The sequence below is a fragment of the Lepisosteus oculatus genome, chromosome 1 (genome assembly GCF_040954835.1).
Source record: "Lepisosteus oculatus isolate fLepOcu1 chromosome 1, fLepOcu1.hap2, whole genome shotgun sequence".
Lineage (NCBI taxonomy): Eukaryota > Metazoa > Chordata > Actinopteri > Semionotiformes > Lepisosteidae > Lepisosteus > Lepisosteus oculatus.
In genome coordinates this window covers 26,408,823-26,422,982 of record NC_090696.1, presented here as the reverse complement: position 1 = coordinate 26,422,982, position 14,160 = coordinate 26,408,823, and the positions used below count along the sequence as shown (strand labels likewise).

General features: G+C 36.8%; 1 protein-coding gene across 4 annotated transcripts in view; it reads right to left on the bottom strand.

Annotated features, from left to right (window-relative positions):
- nr3c2 (nuclear receptor subfamily 3, group C, member 2) overlaps window positions 1-14,160 on the bottom strand; it is a 153,329-nt gene that overhangs the window by 12,417 nt on the left and 126,752 nt on the right. For 3 of the 4 annotated variants that reach the window (XM_006629493.3, XM_015344661.2, XM_015344662.2), the window contains exon 8: window positions 376-533. In XM_006629493.3, coding sequence (XP_006629556.2) covers window positions 376-533 — 158 coding nt within the window. Of the gene's footprint in view, window positions 1-375; window positions 534-13,005; window positions 13,330-14,160 lie in introns of those variants that run through there. The other variant, XM_015344663.2, reaches the window with a different exon arrangement.

Genomic DNA, 14,160 nt, shown 5'->3' with positions numbered 1-14,160 from the left:
GCAATTAAAGCACCTTGTAATTTGTGCAATATTCAGTGTTTTGCTGTTTGTACAGTTTAGAGAAAAAACAAAATAATTTAAAATAAAAGCACCATGACATCTGAATACACTATCTAGCACAATTGCCTTTGTTAGTGTAAAATTGAAAAACAAAAGTAATGCGTTTCTGACATTTTTTAATCTAATTATTGTTCAAATAACTAGGAAAAAATAAATATTAGAAAACCAAGAGATCTTCATCCCTCACAGAGCCTGTAACTAATTTGTACAATTATTATACAAATGGAATTGCTATAAATCTACTCATCTACTTTTGAACACCTTTTAGTGATCAGGTAATATTACACCAATAATCTAAAATCCCTTATTACTTACATCATGCATGGCATCTAGTAGTTTGGTCAGCTGGAAAAACCTTTGCCATGTTTGTCCAGAATTGCTGGTGGACTTTCCTACTGATCGGCGAAGTTCTTTTATGTAGTTCAACCTCATTTCCTCAAAGGCTGCTTGGTTTTTCAGACCGTCTTTGGGAACTGTGGATTTAAGAAAACAAGTTGATCAAACAAACTCCATTCTTCAGATTAACCTACTGTACTGTAGTTATTTACTTCAATATGAAAATGTCAATGCAGTAGTAAGATACTGTAACTATGTTTGGATTGTGTGGGAGCCAATATTCTTCTCTTAAATAATAAAACTGCATAAACCGGCCAAAAACCAAATAACAATTTAATACAGCCTTCTTCTACTGAAATATGCTATGAATTGTAAACTGAATTATTATGTAGAAAAATAAGACTAAAGGTTAGAACTATTCAATTTAAAAGGATTATTTACTAACAGAATGAAATCGAGACCTCCTTTTACAGTAAAAAAAGTCAAGATATTTTTACAATTAAATGACATTGCTGCACAAAAGAGCAATCCCATCCCAAAAACATAAAAAAATATAATTACTACTCTGTTGCAACTTGGCTGTGAACTCAAGTCAGCAGCACTGAAATGACAGGCTAAATACTAGGACTTGGAGAGACTTGGTGAGGACAGTTATGGCCGACTTTGGGGGGGGGGGGTGATTCCCGGTCTACGATCTTGAGGTTTCTGGCTTTTTAGGATTTTCAGGGTACAGTATTTGCTAACACATCTCATGGAACTGCACTAATTGCTGCACTGCCATAGGTTGTCAAGAGTACCTTTCCACTGGTGTTTCTGAGATTAAATAGGGAAGAGTAAACTGGGTGATTAACTGAATGATTGGGTGCCTGACTGATAAGGGTATGGGCGTGCTGAAAGGCCCGTGAATGTTCTGAGAACCCTGGGACAAATGTGATCACCTGGGAGGAATGTTGCCATTTCCCGGGGAAACTGTGAGCTGTGAGCTGCCGTCAGCCTGGGCATGACATACTGTTACGACCCCAGGTGTCTAGGGGTAAAGGGGTGTAGCATTTAGGATAATTTTTGGAAGCAGGTGGGTGCTGGTGAGGGACTTAGGAAGCGCGACAACAAGGTTTGGTGGAAAAAGTGATTTATTTTAAGGTGAATAAGTGACTGATATGTAATGAGACACAGTAACACACGGGGGGAGGGAACTAGAGTGGCACCAAAGAAAAGAAAACAACAAATAAAATGGAGCTGGCTAAGAAAGTGAGGGAAGCTGACCTAACTACAAAAGAAAACCCGAATCACACGTTCTTCTGCGTCTTCAAAAGCCCTAGTTAACCTTCACTGACTACCCAAAACCAGACAAGACAAACGGCACTCACCTGTACTAACTAGTGTTACTAATACAAAAATCAACTACATGTGCAGAATGTACCAGACAACCTAAACTAACCCTATACACAAAAGTTCACACAAATACACGAGTGAACTAAGAACACAAATTAAAGAAAATGAGAGTAGATAACAGGAACAGGGTACAAAAGAACACAGAGGTTTGCCTTACCTTGGGCAAGGTAATGGCAAAATAAACAATAAACACAAACAAACAAACGAAGGTACGAGGTAAGAACAAACCAACAAAGGCTGAAGCTATACGAAAACACACACAAATGAAGTCGAAGCACAAACCAAAAGCAAAAAAAAATTAAAGCCAAGCCGAGCAGGATTGAAGTCAAAGGAAAAGCCCCTTCATTCTGAAAACCTCCAACTTATATACTAAATAAGCTGCACTCTGATTGGCTAAGAAGCTGACTGATGATGACCAACGGGGGAGGGAAAACAATTAAGGTCAGGAAGTGTGGAACACAGCAACAAAACACACATGGACCACACACTGGGACATAACACATACCCTCAATACAAAATGGAGTTTATAACAAAAGTTAAGGAGGAAGGTTAGATCCTAATGTTGGACACTTCCACTCAAGTCTTGCATCCAGGACTTCCCTGCATGTACGTCTCTCACACCCCTCCCGCCACCCCATGTACACTCTTGCAGCAGCTCACTAGCTCACTGCTTATCATCTAGGCAAATCACGCCAAATACTCTGCACATACTGTATATCCCATTATTGCATTCATTAGGGTCTAACCAAACTAATAAAATTATGGATCTGAACCATAATTGAGCTGACATTGTTTCAGGAGATATTTTGCCATCTGACAAAGCTCTTGTTTTGTTTCCTCATTCTGATACTATTTGCATCTTATTTAACTTCTTTCACCCTTACAAGTGTTCAGTTAGAACATCAAATTAGATGTTAAACCAAAGTCCAGACAACTTGTGATCCAGTGAAAATTCTATAGCACTTTGTTTAAGAGGAGTGTTGTTAAACATGGTGTTCTGGCTAAAACCATTCTTGGGCTTTCTGGTCCCCCTAAACATTTCTTAATCACTTCTCTGCCTGATTCGTTGTGTAGTGGGGCTGCCTGCGCTTGGTGGGTGTTCCACTTCAGTAGTGTATGAAAAGCTTTTCCTTTTACATGCAAAACACTTCAAAGTCCTTTAGAGTGAAAACCACTAGGCAAATGCAGCACTTATGATTCCTTCCATTTTCATTAGCTGCTTAATCCTTCAGAGGGCGGTTGTGAGCTGAAGCTCAGCCTGAGAGACATGTACCAGACTGCAAAGCGGGGCTACATCCCATACGGTATCCCATTCATTGTATGGCACACACACACATGCATTCAGTGGCAATTTAGAGATGCCAATTAATCTGGAAGGCAACTGGAGCACCCAGGGGAAACCTGCAAGTGCTTGGGGAAGAGCACACAAAATCCACAAAAAGGGTGTCCCTAGCAGGAATCAAACCCAGGTGCTTAGACCTGGGGGGAATCTACTGTGCCCCCAAGGAATTCCTAACATTTAAAACAATTACATCAACACTTGACATCTACACCCTAAGTATATAGATGGCAAAATTTTAACTTTCAATCTTGTTCTCAAGGAACCATAAGATGATTATTCATCATTTATTTTGTAAAGATGTTCTTCTGTGTTAAGTGAACTTGTGGCTCTATCTTGACTTTTATTCTGTGTAAATCTACATGCATGTGCCAACAAGCACTATACTGTAAGTCATTAGACAGTGGCTGGCACAGGAAGTGAACCAAATAGAAAGAGAACCAAATAACGTGTTGTTCTTTAACAAATATGGCTCCAGGTACTGAAGGATATTGTCTTTAAAAAGTGTTACCCTTTTAAACTTGACTTGTAATTAATTTAGCCTCAGTTACCATTATCAATTTCTGAAAATGATACTTTCCTTATTACAGATTTTTGGCAGAAGACGGCTTTAAGAAATGGCTATTATTTTCTTTCTCTCTTCCTTTTCCTCTCAAAAGAATGTTTTTACACATGTACTGTAGGCATCGTACAGTATATGACATTTATAAAAGCTTTGTTGGATGTTAAAGGAAATTTAACATTTATCAAAGCAAGACAGAAAGAGGAGGAGACAGATTTTCCATTCACATCACATTTCAAACATTAGTAAACCAAAGCTTTTTGGCCCACTTTAAAATGCTCAAAATACCTGACTCAAAAACACATTTTAAATGTAATTTGAGTGGAAGATAAAAGAGGAAAATATAGGATAAACTGAGGGAAGATAAGGTAGTAGAGTACAAACACTTTGAGAAGTTAAAATGTACTGTACTAATTTCAACCATTCCCTTTATTGAAAGTATTACAACAAGCCTCACACTGGCAGTAATGGATTGGACCGTATGAAAAGTGCAAATGTGTTCAAAGGTTTATAAAGGAAAAACAGTTCAATGTTGTCAACTACTCCCTTTTAGTAGACAAGCTTTTATCGTGGAATGGTAATCATTTGCCATAACTCATACAATATGACACACTATAAGACAGCAAAAAATTCCTCTCTAGAGATTACTGTATGGAAAAAGAAGACTTTATGATACGCAACACAAACAAACGCACTAATGAGACAAAGTGGAATAATGAAAAATATAGTAAAGACAACCCAAAATGTCTGTACTGAAAACTATCACCCCAGAGACCAGCAAACGCACAGGTATGTCCACTGATGTGTCTAAAACTGAAATAGCCAATGCCTTAAAATATCACTGTAAGTGAGCAGCAAATCAAGAACAGACTGCAAAAAGAGAGCAGTTTGTCTTCCTGCAAGAGGAAACATGCTGTGGGATGAATAGCACAGGATTCCTCCAGCTGCACATTAAAAAGGTGGCAGATTGGTATTTCTTTGAGGTCTGCAGCAGTCATAAAGGCCAAGGGTGACATACACAATAATAAGTCTTCTGTCCCTGTACTATTGCTATTATAGTTTATGTTATTAATACAGAGGTGGGGTTATTTTTCATATTTGGAGCATGGTAAAATACTATACTGTAGGAAGCTTTGATTTGGAAGGGAATAAGTAATACAAAAAGATAACAATCACTTCTCTTTGCTGTAGTATATTTCCACTAATGTTAAGGTAATGGTCTTTCTCTGTCTGTCACACTAATTCATAACAGCTGAAAGACCTTCACATTAATGAGGGTGAAGTCTTCCTTATGCCACACTCCAGTACTTCCAGATAGAAAGGTCTAAGTCAATTGCTTAATTTTATGGGTTACATTGTGCAGGCCAAAGCCTGATGATAATACTGGTGACTCTAAAATATTAAAGAAAAGGTAGCCTCTCAGCTAACTTACCCTTCTTGAATCAACAAATGAGTCTGTTTAAAAACCTGTAATCTGCTGCTTCACTGCCCAAATTCAGTCTCGCCTCTTCTAATCCCCTGCCTACTAAAATAAATAACCATCACACAAGCTATTCATCATTTGTTTATTTTATATTTAAGCAGGGCATTAACCTGGTCAATAATTATCCTTTTTTCAGTAAAGTGGTAAAATGGCTCTCTTTTATCATGTATTAGGATACAGACTGTTGATTTCTGTACCCTGCTAGTTAAGACTTGATGAAATAGACAAACACAAATGTTTGCAAGATTAGGAAATTGATTTACATTTCTTGTAAATAACTGGAGTACAGTAAATACAGGAATTTCCCTGAATTTCAAGTGTGGGTGTACTTTGCTCTAGACTTTTGGTTCATGACAGTTAAGTTATTATAATTGTTAACACAGCTCTAAAAATAATTAAACATTTTGTTACATGATTTTAAAGCAGAAAAAAAATGATATATGAAACTAATTTGTTATTTTTATTGTTGCAGTAGATTTGAATTCATAATATGTGTCACACAAAGGAGAGGAAGAGCCTTTTTAGATCCAGGAACAATAGTAGGTGTCATGAAAGTTAATTTTTTAAATCTGCCTGGTCTTAGTTAATTTTGAAAGTAATTCTGAACTGTAGGATATCCGGTATTGCATCAAATCAGAACATAAATGCTCCAAATGCTTTTATATGAAAGTGGTATTTAAGGTAGATAATGCTGGAAAGTACTGTATAAGAATACTAGATACACTTTTTATACATATACTGTATATTTTTAATATTTAGTGTGAGAGCAAGTAACCTCTATGACAAGACTAGGTAAATGCTACTTTCAAGGACTATAAAATATAGAAATTTTGGGCTGCTTTGGAAAAATTCAGTAACATTTGTATTTGTCTTGTGGTACAGCTTTATAGTGTAATCTAAGAAAATGTTTATTGGACCTTAAGAGTGTATTGATGTTCCAAAAAATATAAAACTGTGAATGTGTGCTTACAGTACATACTGTAATATAGGAGAACTTAAAAAGATACCTCCCACCCTCACCTCATACAAATTATGTTGTAAGATGTAGAGTTAATACCTACATATATTCACAGATAAAATAATAAACTCAACTCCAAAAAATACTTTTATAGCTGCTGCCAACAACAAATCTTATTAATGTACCCTGAGGAGTTGCCATGACAACTACTGTGAATCCAAAAAAGCATTACACAGTAATCTTTGAGCAATGTCTGTGAATAACTGGAAACTTCTCTTATACCGGAAAAGTAGAACTTTCACAGGAAATTATTAATATGTTTAGAAATAAAAGAGCATTCAGCAAGACATGACCTTTCTTAGAGCAATATTTAACAGTTAACATTGTTTTTACTCTGGTTCAATGATCATCAATACATTTCCTAATGGCTTTATCCAATTCAAGGTAATGTGGGAGCCAGACCCTATTTCTGCAAGAAATGGGTGCAAGGTTGCCTACACTCTAAACAGGTTGCCAGGGTATCATATCACAGGGTATGCATAGACAAAAACACTTTTTTTTCCAGAAGCCAATTAACCTACCAGTACTGTATATCTTTGGGCTGTGGAGGGCGGGAACCAAAGAAGGGGAGAACATACAGACTCCACACAGATAGCACCCCAGGGTTTGAACCCAGGACCTAAGCATTTTGAAGCAACAATGCTAACCACTGCACTATTGCATCCCTGTGTTAGAATAGGTTTAAAAAATTAGTGTAAGATTATAGAGGACTCATAATATTTATGTATAGCATGCAAATATACCTCCAATACACAACAGGTTTGACCAAAATCATCATTATCCATTTAATCACAAAACATTACAAACATAAATTAACTATATACTGTAGATGGAAGAAGCAATGCTACAAGATCAAAATAATGATGTTATACTGTACATGATTAAGGAATTACTCCTTAACTCTTAAAAAAAACTTAAAACTGAAGAACAACTGATCAGGAAATCCAAACAGCTACAATTTTCCTAACATAATAGTCATGGAAATCTAACAGGAAAGATGGCAAAGATCTGCAGTACTAAAGGAGAATATGAGGACATTAATGCAAACACTATTAGTGTTAAAAGTTAATTCTATAAATACTATCATACAGTACATAATTAACAATGTCTCTGAAATTACCATAAGTGAAGTAGAAAATTTCTTAAACCATTTAAAATTTCATGGAGCAAAAGAAAGTTCAGCAAATCAGGGTTGTGTTATCAGGATAGCTTGGTGGTACAGTATTTAAGTCTTTTATGGATCAAAACATCTAACAGACACAAGGTCATAAAATAAGTTATTCATCAGACACTGCTCACATTCAATAAGTGGTCAGAAGAGAAAACAGCAATTTACTGAAGATAATGACCAACTTTCTTAGTCATCTTACATAGTGAATCTGCACTCGTGTACAGCAATGCTTCCAAACAAGAAGAGAGCAATCAGACTTATTTGTTTCACAAATTGATCAGATGTGCTTTTTCAGATGTGGCTGTCCATTTAGTCACCTGTCCATCTAGACTTTACAACAAACACAGAAAAGTTTTGAGAAAAAAATCATAATAAATCTGAAACACGTTATATCTTAAATTGGGCACCAGGGACTTTCTGAAATGCAGCAAATTGCAACTACCTCATATTTTTATCTACATTTTTGCTTTACCAGAATTACATTCTTAAAACCTTATCAGAAGTGTTATTTTAAAGATATTGGAGCGACTGTCAAGTTCACCCTTGCGTCTCTGCAAACTCTGCAAATGCCCTTCATAATGACAGCCCCTTTATAAATCTATATAGATTATTTAAGAGGTTAAACTATATCCAGTTTATAAAGACATACCTTTTCTGCACTTTGACAAATAACATAATGATAATCCAGAAGAGCCATCAACTGCCATGTGTTTAATTCTTAACTAACAAGTACCGGAACACCTTTTTAATAATTTACATTTTTTAGAAGACAAAATATTTCTTATTAATATGAATTACGTATGAGCACCAAACACAACTTCTATAATATTGATCTTAGTTTTGACATTAAAATCAGAATGGAAAAAAAAAATCACATTGCTTTATAGCTCAAAATATCAAAAGAGGGAAAGGTAATGGCTTAAATAGTCCTCTAAACCAGAAATAAATGGCATTGAGAGGAACTACAGTATTTGAGTATCACAGTGGTATGGCACATAGCATTGTTACCATACAGCAATAGGGTACTAGATTCAATTCTTTCTATGCAGAGTTCATAAATTCTCTGCATTATCACATTATCACACCAGGTTCTCCGGTTTCCTCCCATTTTTGGAAGACATGATAGCTACTGTAGGTTTGTCTGGTGAATTTGAAACTGTCCTTTCCTCTTTGGACCTGTGACATACTGTACTAGCATGTGCACTCATTTCCACCCGCTGCCCTATGCTTCTGAAACCGACTCTGCCATGCTGGAGCCCTCACTGGAATGGTAATTTTCTGATAATGGATGGGTAACTGCATATGCTCATTAGTAGCTTAATGTGGAACTTAAATTTGTTCCTCTAATTTGGAGTTGGAGCTGTGGTAGCTCAGATGGCAAGGGCGTCTAGCTCAGGTCCCAGGTTCAATCCCAGGTAGGGGCAAGCGATGTATAGTAGCTTGCTCTATCACCTTTCAGACAGCTCCCAGGTCCACTCAGCCTGCTTTCCAAGTGTAATAATAATAATAATAATTATAATAATTGCTTACACTTATATAGCGCTTTTCTGGACACTCCACTCAAAGCGCTTTACAGGTAATGGGGACTCCCCCCCACCACCACCACCAAGAACCACTGCCATACAGCAATAGGGTACTAGATTCAATTCTTTCTATGCAGAGTTCATAAATTCTCTGCATTATCACATTATCACACCAGGTTCTCCGGTTTCCTCCCACTTCTGGAAGACATGATAGCTACTGTAGGTTTGTCTGGTGAATTGGAAACTGTCCTTTCCTCTTTGGACCTGTGACATACTGTACTAGCATGAACCGGGGGTTAATCCTTCTGGGGGTAATAGGCCGGCTGGAGCATGATGCTGTTCACATCACCTGCACTTCCAGTGTCGGATGGTCAAGAAAAATGGTGGCCCTAGCCCCCCATTCCCCCATGGGCCTTTATGACCTGAAAAGGGACTGACCTACTGTACCTACCTACAGTAATTGGATTTATTTAAGGGCACTTTGTTTTATCACTCAGAATACAGTTAAGTTCCTTTTAGAATGTACATCTTTTGTTTAATACAGTAAGAATAACATTACCAAAAAAGAAAACCATGCATTTACTGTACAGGATGAACATGCCATTCACTTTACTATTACATTAGTTCTGGACTCTCTAGGCCTGTGGTTTGATGTTAAGGTGGAGAAGGGACAAATGTGTGGATGCATTTATTTTTTAAATGACAAAACGCCATGAGGTCTTCCAGTTTGTATTTAGGTGATTGATACTACTGAGAATGAACATTACCTCAATTGTTTTCCAAGCTAACTGAGAATAATACAGCATGGTGTTTGGTAAGACAGCATTCTGGGGGATCTTAAAAGTAAAAAGATCCTATGGCAAAAAATCCTGAACTCAATCATCACCTCCGGCAGCTCAGAATACTGCAAACTGGACCAGGAGGATACCAGGGAGATATACAATGGTCTCTCACAAGCTGTAATAAAGAACAATTGAAAAAATTAAGCTAATTTGAATTTAAGATAACAGTTAATCCTGAGGCATATTTTAGTTTCATTGAGAGGAATAAGTGATGTTAATGACAAGGAACACCTGAGAGAGATTTGATTTAGCAACCTGTAAAGAATGAGCTACTGCAACACTTCATATTGACTACAGTATATAGCTCACCTTGTCGTGATTAAAAGTTTGAGGATTCTCATCCATAGCTTATTTGATTGCTATTAGTTAAACGACCTGAGGATTTCATCCAGCGGTTACTTGAAAGAAGCCAAGATATTGGCTTCAACAGCGTGGCTGGGTAACGTCCTCCAGACTCCACCAGCCTTTTCTGTATTTGTTCTCTCTACAGTATCTACAGTATCTGTATTAGATGCTATTTCTTGTAGACTCCACATGTGTGTAATTTGTGTTTTTACTACTGAATGATCCAATATGAATGAAACTGCTAAAGGACAAGCTTGGCTTCTTCTCGCCAAGACTAAAGTTTATTAATAACAGTCAAACAGTCAAAATTGTTAGAATGATAGAAAACATTGCTGGGATCTCTGTAGAAAATGCTGATTGTTCACAACACACATACAGTATATATATATACAACTATTGATTGTGACTATGATGTCTAAGACTTATGCACTTCAGCATTTCTCATATTCTATAAAAGACAGTTAAGGGGTGGCTACAAAACTTTCAGATAAAAGGCCTAAATAATGCTGATGTGAAATTGCCATGACCTGGAATACGTACTCTACAGCAATATCATAATTTTACCATGATGAAATGTAAACAGATCAGAATTACAACTATGCAAGTTACCACTTCTATATCCCATGATTGCACAAACATAAGTTATCCTATCACAAAGTCCTACAGCCAGTTCTGAGATAGTCTGTAAGCAGTTACTTGGAGTATCTATTTGCATTTATCCCTTCCCTTCAAATTACAACCCCCTATTTGAAGGAGTCAAGAAAAACACCAGCCCCTGGAGGTGAGCCAGATCTTGACTTGACTTACAGTATTAAACACATCAGGCCTCTTTGGAAGGACTCCAGATGTCTGCGGCTAAGGAACAGCAAAAACAAGGCAGATGTATTACGTGGTTTTGTCCACATGAAATAAGAGCTGAGTCCCTTTGATGTGCGGCAAATTAGTTTTTTTTTAATTTAGTGACAGTTCCAAGCCACTGTTTTCTCTTTACTCTTTGTTTTCTTGCTTGTTGTTCTGTTTCTGAAAGCAGACCCATTCATATTTTTATGTTTTGTTATGTAGCTGTGTGACAAATCCACAAAGAGAAATTGTGACATTATAGCTGAATCATAATAAACCACTACAGGACATTGAATTTACCACTCAGAGTGTTTCATTGCAGAAAATAAGCAAGTCAAAACCCACCTCTCAACAACCGAAGTCTGTAAAGGAATAAGAATGAGACTCCGCCAAGGTGAAATCACTATAGACTTTGCAAATATTTATATGGTGCTGAATTATTCAGCAGACCTGAGTAGACTAATGACTACAAAGGTATCTAGGACAGTAGTGGAAGACAGCCTCTCTGATATTGCCACTCGATTTCATGGGGTTGAAATCAAGGTAAATAGACTTCCAATGTGGAAAACCTTCATATCAATAAGAATCAAGCTTGATAACATGAAGAACGGGAACAGAAAGAACAACTTTTGCTTTCTCAGCTGTTCGAAAGGAAGTGAAGCAGGTGACGCAATCAGGTCTCATGAGAAAACATCCCCAGGATACAAGATTTAGGTGAAGATCAGAGAAACTTGGAGCTGGACAGGGCTTTGGCCTAAGAAGTGCAGCATACTGAGGGGGATTTGGTATGAAGGTCTTGTTTTTCCCAGCCTTTCAAAAGTTAATAAAAAATATAAAGATACCTAACAAAAATGTGTTATATGAGCATAATATCAAGTTCGCTCTCCTTTATCCAGTTGTATTAAGGATCAAAGCTGGAGGGCAGTCCCATCATTTTGAAGGTCCTGTCGGATATATGCAATATGTTCTCTCTTCAATCAATGGATAACTAGATCCCCAACTATAGGCTTCTAGGACAACTGTCCCTCTCTGAATGTTGTATCTGAATGCACCGGGCAAGGGACTGGCATTCCATCCAGGATGTATCCTCCCTTGTACTGATTGTTTGCCATGATAGGCTCTGGCACACCCATGACCCTGTATTAGATAAAGTAATTAGAAAATTGATAGATCCTTGACTTATTTTAAAGCATCCTATTCTTTCTGATAAGAAATACTCTTTGCTTGATTGCTGGATTATTTCAGGTATTAAAAAAATGTTCAGTCAAAAGAACACTGAAAATTCTTTGAAAATGTCATGCAGAGCCTTTCATAAATATGACCTTGTTCAGTTTGGCTCGCAGCATGTTGGGAAAGTAAATCCTCTGCAAGAGATGAGTGCATTCCATACCATGTGTCAATTCTAATAAATGTTTCTACCTATCACAAAGCATTTCAAACAAGGAGAGATCTAGACTACTGTACCTCTCCTTTCTTTGGAGGCTTAATTTTAAGACTATGGACTATAAAAGGCTTACAGAGCAGTGCTGATTTCTTTGTTTTGGTTGAGAGTTTAGCTGAATCCTGATCAACCCATTAGCAACTGAAATTTTAACACGAAGTGAAAACCAGCTCCCCCTGCAGCCACGAGGTCAGGATTTTGGCTTCTGTTAAAGAAGAAAGGCTCCAAAAGAGGTTTCTCCAAACAAAGACAAGGTAAGACACCTGGAGTCTTCTGAATTTTAACATTCCATTAAATAACACGAACACAAATACAACTCATCTTGAATTGTAAATCCTATTTAATACTTGGTAATATCACAGTTACAGTAATACTACATTTCAAAATTATCATATTTTAGAACTACTATCAGTACTCAAACATAACTATGTCAGTTTTGATCCCTTTCCACTCACAATATAATAATTAAGCGAAAACCTTTATTTATCAAATAACATTCATGTTCACTGTGCACCTTTCTCTAAGACAGAGTGAATTTGACCACATCAAGGTATTTTAACAGAATGGCAACTGAGGTCTTACTTTAACAGCAATCTGCTGCCTTCTATGCATTAATAGGATAATGCTTACTTACTATATTTATCTAGCTATTTTAGTTCCATCACTGCAGCGAAGTATAACCCATGCAATCATGAATATACAGATACAGAGAGACTCTATATATGATATTAAAACATCATACATTTGTTATGTTCTTGTAATTGTTACGTTTTCAGCTATTGACTTTGCCTTATTCTGTTTATATTAATCACATTCACTTTTAAAAAAATGTTCTGTTACTCCTTCATTTCCTTATTGTACTGACAGTTCCAAGGCTTAGGTTTTTTTCATTCCTTGCTTCACTCCTAATAAACGGCTAACACTAATCAATCCAGAAAATTGCAAAGTCATCTCTTCCATTTGCCAAATGGCAAGGGCTGTAAAAGACATTTCATAAAGCTTTGTTAAAGGTCAACTGAAAAAAAAAAGTATTACATTATTTTCAAAACACAAGGGCTCACATTTTTAGCTCAATTAAATGTTCTACAAAGGTTAATTGCAAGTTAATTCCATCTATAATCAAAGCTATGTCATCTTAACCTAGAATCTTCATGCTTTGTGGTCCCAGGCTGTTACGAATCATATTTAAATTTCAACCTTAAGAAACTGTGGTTCAGACTCTTTGAATATGTTAAAGGTCACTAGCTTCCAAACAACTACAAAACATTCTCTGTTATGCTCTTTTAATTTAATTTTAACCTTCCAATTGCTCAGTCTATGTAAGACAAATTTTAAAACAAAATGAGTACATTTTTAACCAGCTATGTTTTAAAAAAACAGAGAGAACAATGGGCTGCACAATATAAGTGACAGGTCACAAAGAACCACGCGTCCTCTTGACAGCATTCTTCTTCAGTCCGTCTTCTGTCTGCTTGCACAGCGCATCCCTAGCTCTCACTTCTCCGCTTGCCTTCACCAAGACCTAGACGCCTCCCTTACAGGCTGGTACTTTCCAGCTCAGTGCCCAGCGCCTCATAAGGTTTTCGGTAAGAAACCATGTTCAAATAATTGCAGATTCAAACGCAATGGTAGAAAGTACAGTATGGTCCATTTAGTTACAAGATAGCCTTGATCTTTAACATTTTGCAGTTAGCCTTACTCTCTGTCAAAATAAACTGCTTGCTGTAAAAACAAACACATCTTTGGATTTTATTTCATTTTGTAGGTGCTGCCTTTCTGACATGAGGCAACTGGACGAAGATCACCCA